The 6,631-nt window shown below is 41.6% G+C and overlaps 1 protein-coding gene across 1 annotated transcript in view; it reads right to left on the bottom strand.

The window, feature by feature from the left end:
• Window positions 1-457: 457 nt before the first annotated feature.
• The window catches only part of nxph1 (neurexophilin 1), a gene marked incomplete at both ends in the record, with an annotated part of 47,270 nt that continues 41,096 nt past the window's right edge, over window positions 458-6,631 (bottom strand). The window contains one exon of the mRNA XM_079231760.1: window positions 458-1,213. Within this exon, the coding sequence (XP_079087886.1) occupies window positions 458-1,213 (756 nt within the window). The remainder of the gene's footprint in view (window positions 1,214-6,631) is intronic.

Raw genomic sequence — 6,631 nt, 5'->3', positions numbered from 1 at the left:
AAATAGCACAGCAGGGGCGAACAGTCCATATGTTGTCTGAGTTATATGCTAAAAGAGGAAACAAAGTTGTCAACATCTAGTTTGAAAAGTGTGAACTAAAGATAAAGCAAACAACTAAGGGTTTAAAAGTGATCCCAAAAGGACCAAAAAGCCCTGCTATTTACACAACAGTGACAAAACATAATTCAGGATCAAAATTCTAACTGCTATTTATCGTAATCACAGAGTTTTTCAGGTCATTTCAAGCACTTCACAGTCTTATATACCACCTTTTACATTTTAAATCTTTGCCAAATTCAGAACATCAAATTGGGAAATCAGTTGGAATGGCTGACTGTAGTATGAACATGGTTGGGGACAGTACGGCTAACATACACATTTCTCTGGGATGGGTAGAAGCCCCAGTCTGTGCTCCACTCGTCCACTTTTCTGTATATGAGAGCATAGAATGGGAACATCAGCCAGAAGGGAAGTAGGGAGTGTCACTGTGGTAGTTATAGTCTGGGCAAACTTTCTGCACTAGTTTGTAGTCGGTGCTGTAGAAGGAAATGAAGATGCAGATGACTTTGAAAGGTTTGGAGCAGAGCCAGGAGACGTGGCTCTGGGTCTGCTCCTGGTAGCAGGTCTTGGATGGGTCGAAGTTGCAGAGTGTGTTCTTGGCACCCTTCTCCACTTTCTCGTACTCTATGCGACAGTTGAAGGACTTTGAGTCCTTCGCATCCATGACGGACTGCTGTGCCGCCAAGTCGAACTCCACTACCCTGGTTGGAGGTACCAAGCTGACGGACACGTTACCCTGGCCTGTGGAGTTGTGGCGGAAGTAGACACTGAAGGTGCCATTGCCGTGATCCACAATCTTACCGGTGATCAGCAGATTGAGTTTGACCGTCTTGATGTTGGAGTGGAAGTCCCCCCAGCCGAACATCTTCTTGAACTTCCCCGTCTTGACCATTGGCCGCCGTTTAGCACGCGGCCGCGAGTCCTGCAAGTCTGTGGTGTTCCTCAGCCAGTCCCACAGGTCCTGCTCAGAGTAGGGCTCTGGAGTATCATAGCGAAGGTCCAAGGCTGTGCTGTTCTCTTTGCCATGTAGAGTCTGTGACAGCAGCCTACTGATGGACATGTCCTTACTGCTTCCTGTCCATATATGCTTTAGTGTGGATTTGGGGCTTCCCGACTTGACAATATCTGACTTTGATGCGTGGGCACTTGTAATCTGGGGAAGAGAGAAAAAACATTTGGTTGGTCACATATCTCTTTGACTCTAGCTTTCTGGAATTGTAATTTGATATTAATACAGGTGAAGTAAAGATCTTTTTCTGTTCTAATAGATCATGTTCAATACATTGGGAGTGTAACCTATGGTATTTTGCCATCAAGGCAGCAGAACATGAAACATTTGAAATCTGTATCCAGGCAAGCATACAATTCAAGAAATATAGAGAATATAACCGTTCAAAAATAATTTAATGATGAATAAATGTTTTCTCATTCTTACATGTAGCTCTTCTTTTCTCACCATGAAGTTACTTTCTACAATTGTGCATTAGTGTGAAAAAAAAAGTTGCATTCATGTGCGTCCTTGTTTTAGTTGAGTGACACAAAACCAAGACTCCAACATTTCTCCGTAGTGCCATCGGTGAACCATCAATCCGCAGAGAAACCTTTTAATTCTCATCACAGCTCCTCCGACCATCAACCTGAGCAAACGTCTAACCAGACACTATTTGTAAAACTCCTTTTAATGCACGCTTTTTGAATTTGTCAAACAAACCAATCACAACTTTAAATCCACAAATTTCCCAGCACCTCATTTACCAACCCGTTCCCAACTCGTCACATACGGACGCTTGGACAGGACCGGACACTTATGCTGTCTTCACACCGAACGTGGCGCCCGGCGGAAAAAACGCTTTTTCCCATTCTATTGCGTCTGTGCATTGACTGTGCATTAGGTTTAGGCAACATACTACGTGCCGCAACTCAAGGACTTTACGTCAAGTACTTGCCTAACCTAAAATAAGTCCCATTGGCGTTTCTTTCCCACACGGGACACAAACGACTTGTTTGACACATCCATCCACCTCGTTACTCCACCCAACACAGACTTTGTCACCCTTTATCCTACTTTGCATGTGTTAAAGTTATGTAAAAGCACTGCACACCTCATACAGCCGCTTAAGGGTGTCATGTGCGTTGGTATCAGACGCCAAGAGCCTTTACAAAACGTCTGAGTTTGACACCCTAGGAATAAGACGGACTGCATATACACACCTAAGATCAAGGATCAAGTCATTGTAACAAAGGCATGCATGAGGGGTTTCTGTTCTGTTCAGTCCCAGTGCCACTAGCTTCACCTTTCACAATGTCTTGTATATAATGTTGAATAATTCTGTGGAATTTCAAGCCGGTGGGTGGAAGGAGGTCTCAGTTTTAGGGTCTAGAAATGTTAGAACCGGCCCCACCAATACAGAAACGTACTTCTGTATCAGGTGAAAGGATGTGTCATAAGTTATTGGTCATCTATTTCAATTCAGGAAATATTGACTTTTACATCCAAGCATGTCGTCTTCCACTAAATTGACCAATCAAATGTGTTCCATGGGGCGGGGGTTAGAGAGACGGCTCCAAATTGGGAATGATAGTGAAGCAAGCTGAGCGGAAAAAAAGGATGTAGCGATCAAAGTAAAACTTATTGTTCCATCTCCTCCCTCTGACGAATAGAGGGAGCATCTGCTGGCTCACACAGATAAATGCAGTGGTTGTTCAGAGGTTAAAGAGTGGACTATTAACTAAAGAATCTAATCTCTGAATGGAAGATTGATGAACTCGAGGGTTTTCACTATTTAGCGCCGATGAGTGGAATTAGGCTCATACAGGCCCCGGTGGACGTGTGTGACATTGATTGCCTGATTTCTACTGTAAGACGTGACAGCAGATCCGTCTTGCTGAGGTTTTTGCATTTTGTGGCTTGCCCCCAGGATCAATACTTGGAAAATAAGGTTTCGCAACCAATTAGTTTGAATTGAATTGCCTCAGTCTCTCAACAGCATGGGGGCTACAGAAAGCTTTACACATGAAGTGAGAATACCTGTGTGTAAAGTATGTCACAGACGGGCTAAATAATTTAAATGAAGATATGATTCTGAGAGGACTCTGAAAGTTATTTGGTGGTAATGCAAACTCTCGTTAACGATGCGTCCACATCCTAAATCGTGGCTCAACCCTTTTATAGTATATTAGCTGCTTCATATGATCTGTTTTGGATGAAAGCCACATGTTGTGGTAACCTATTGCCCACCCCTAGTGAGTGAAGACAGTTCCTGGATGACCATGCTGCTCTGCAGTGGAGAGCTCCTGCAGTTGCACTTATGAGCACCGAGCAACAACGGCAGTAAGTACGAATGCATCTAGTGAGGCGAGTCCGTCTGTTGTTGCTTTTATATTATCTGGTACGTACAGGTAACAGGTTACCCCTTGGTAGACGTGGAAAACACATGTACACATCAAAGTTGGCAACAGCTGGAGCCTCAGAATGCTTAGAGAAATTCCAAATGTACGACATAAAATGTTTTTACTCTGTTGACTAAAAGTGACTCATGCATTGTATTTATTTTTTTTATCAAAAAAACAAAACAAATGACCAAATTAACGCTATCATTAGCAACCACGCTTTGGATTTCAGAGTTACAAAGTCATTAGTAGTTTATCTGGACAACTGTAACATTTACGTGCTACATCCAGACCTAATGCACTAAGTAGACTGTTAAAGTCACCCCCTTGGAGAATGTGTTCTACATTAGACTTGGGGAAAATCAAAAGGGAAGAAACAAACTGAAGTTAACAGCCCACTCGGAGCTGAAGAGGGTCTCGGGGATCTATCTTTAGCCTCAAGGGTTAAACTAGAGCACTTTGCTGCGTGAGGCAGATACTCAGCAATCATGTCCTATTCAAACAGGTGAGGTGGCCTTCTCGTACTGAAGAACACCCCAGGACGGTGGGGGTGAGGATTACGATGGAATGGATTTATGGTAATGTCCCTGCTTATGAAGAGGATCCGGTAAAGTCCCTTTTCTCACAGTGGATTCAATAGAATTGATTTAAAAAATGAGCATAAAAATGGAAGACAAAGCACTTGAGATGCAGTTGCTTTGAGGGAAATGGTCTCTTTTCCATCTTCTAGCTTAATCCTCACTGACGTAGAAAACAACATGAACCGGTAATGGGACATGACTTCAGATCCTGTGCTCCAATCTTCTAGTAAGTAATAAGTAGAAGCTTAAAGGTGCGTAACATGAGACTGGCAGCCTTTTGATTAAATATATTGCTCTTTTGGCATAAAACGTGTCGGGTACAACAGGAACAAACTAACTCTCTATGGGGTGAAAATGAACTGCATATCATCAACTAAAACAACAATGTCTATTTTTCATATTAGTCTATTATTTCACTGCAGGAACACCGAATACAAAGGACTAAAAAACATTAAAAAAAAACTACTCTTTACGGCTAACCTCAGCTGTTGTAACCAATGTTATAATAATGTGTAGGTATGGAGGCTGTATACACCTGGCATGCAGTTGATTCAGATATGTATGTATAAATTACAATGGGCCTAAGTTATGCCACCTGTCCTGTAAAATCCCCTTATCAGCTGTCTTTGATTAGTATTCATTTTGCTGTTCCCTCTGTTTAGATGCTGTACAGGTGAGGCCTGTATATTTCTTTTAATGTATTTCTATAATTTGACTTGAAACTGCTCCGTTCCTTTTGGACCAAGTTCTCAATACAATTGTATAACATTATATTTCAATCACACAGGATTGTTCATTACATTACATTTAGCTGACGCTTTTATCCAAATCGACTTACATTTTTGCTCTATGCACCGTAGACACAGCAACGGGGAGCAATTAAAAAGTGAGTTTACCATGTGGTTATTTCAAACGATTTACCGGAAAATATGCAATGTACAAGCAGATGAACAGAGCCTCCCTCGAGCCGCCAGCGACCGAGCTTCCAGCTGGCACACGCCCAGGGGCCAAACGCCGCCGGCTGTTTGCACGTCACCAGGTGGACGTTCATCTGCATGTCCTGCAGTGACTGAGCCAGAGGAACTCGTCCAGAAAAAAGGAAGTTTCATTTCACGGAATTAGACCTTGGCCCAGTGCCGCCCGGCCAATACAGGACAACGGGGCCTGGCCACCCACCTTGAGCCACCAATTATTTTGTTATATATATATTTATAAAATTATTAATAAGAAGTATAATATTAAATTATACAAATTGTCAATATTTGTGTTTTTGAGCTATAGAATATACCCAGTAATATTTGTAAAATAGGATAGCTGCACTAAATATATGCTTTTCCTGCCTGACCTCTCTGCTAGTGCACCGCTCAGCTGCCTCAGCACGTCTCTGCTGCTAGTGCACGTCTCTGCTGCTAGTGCACGTCTCTGCTGCTAGTGCACGTGAAAGATAAGAAAGAAAGACGGGTCAAAGAAGCAGTTTAGCCAATCACTGATTAAAGATATAAATGAGTGACATACAATTTATCCAATCAGCGCCCTAAAAGAGACTTCCGGAGGGGCCATTCTCATCACGCCCCAGGCTGCACGTTCCTGTCTCTCCTTCTCGTCAGGGCAGACGAGGCGGTAATGTACCTTTTGTTGGATAAATCCACTTTTAAAAAAGAAGAAGCTACCTTGACTCTTGAATCTCAAGCTGATGCCTGAGAGACGGATTAGCTGGTGGTGATTTGTGGTTACTGGACCGCATGAGACACGCAGCAGGACGCATAAAGCTCACATAGCGTAGGTACACAATCCACGGCCCGCCATATATATATATATATATATATATATATATATATATATATATATATATATATATATACTGAATTATAATAATAAGATGTCCTTATGTCAAAGTGTTGGAATAAATGTTTAATATTTAACTGCAAAGTAGTAATGTGTGATACCTTTTTTGCATTGAATCCTACTGGCATTAGATGGCGCAAAAAAAATTACTGCCTCAGCCACATTGTTTTGGAAATTAAAAAGTTTTTTGCTAATTAATATCCAAATCCACATTTATTTTGGGCTCTCTGTATATTTACCTGTTAGTTACTACAATCCACAAACGGCGAAGTGTAGTTATATGACTGTAGCTAGCCAGTCGCCCAAAGTACCAACACATCATTTGATTGGATTATTTTTTCTAAATTCAATTCACTTTATTTTATATAGCCCAACATCACAATTACAATCTGTACACATAACATTCCTGTCCCTGGACCTCACATCGGATCAGGAGAAACTCCCCCAAATAAAGATAGTAAAAACCCTTTCACAGGGAAAAGGGGACAGCGCCCCAAGTGATGGATGAGTCATCAATACTTTTAAACCCATTTACAGAAGAGAAAAGATACAGATTTGATGTAAAACTGCTCTGATAATTTTATTTTTACATATTTAGCATATAACGAGATACAACAACAATTGACACAGATGCACAGGGTTAAACCTTTTGAGAGTTTCTATTTGAGTGAAAACAATAGAATTGTGCTTTGAGTTTAGCGGTCTGGAGTCTTGTTGTCATACCTGAGTTTCAAGTTCGCTTTTTTTTGTGTGTG

Source organism: Taurulus bubalis (assembly GCF_910589615.1).
Source record: "Taurulus bubalis genome assembly, chromosome: 16".
In the NCBI taxonomy this organism is placed as follows: Eukaryota; Metazoa; Chordata; class Actinopteri; order Perciformes; family Cottidae; genus Taurulus; species Taurulus bubalis.
Note: the sequence above shows the minus strand (reverse complement) of the source record. Positions and strands in the feature narration are given on the sequence as shown.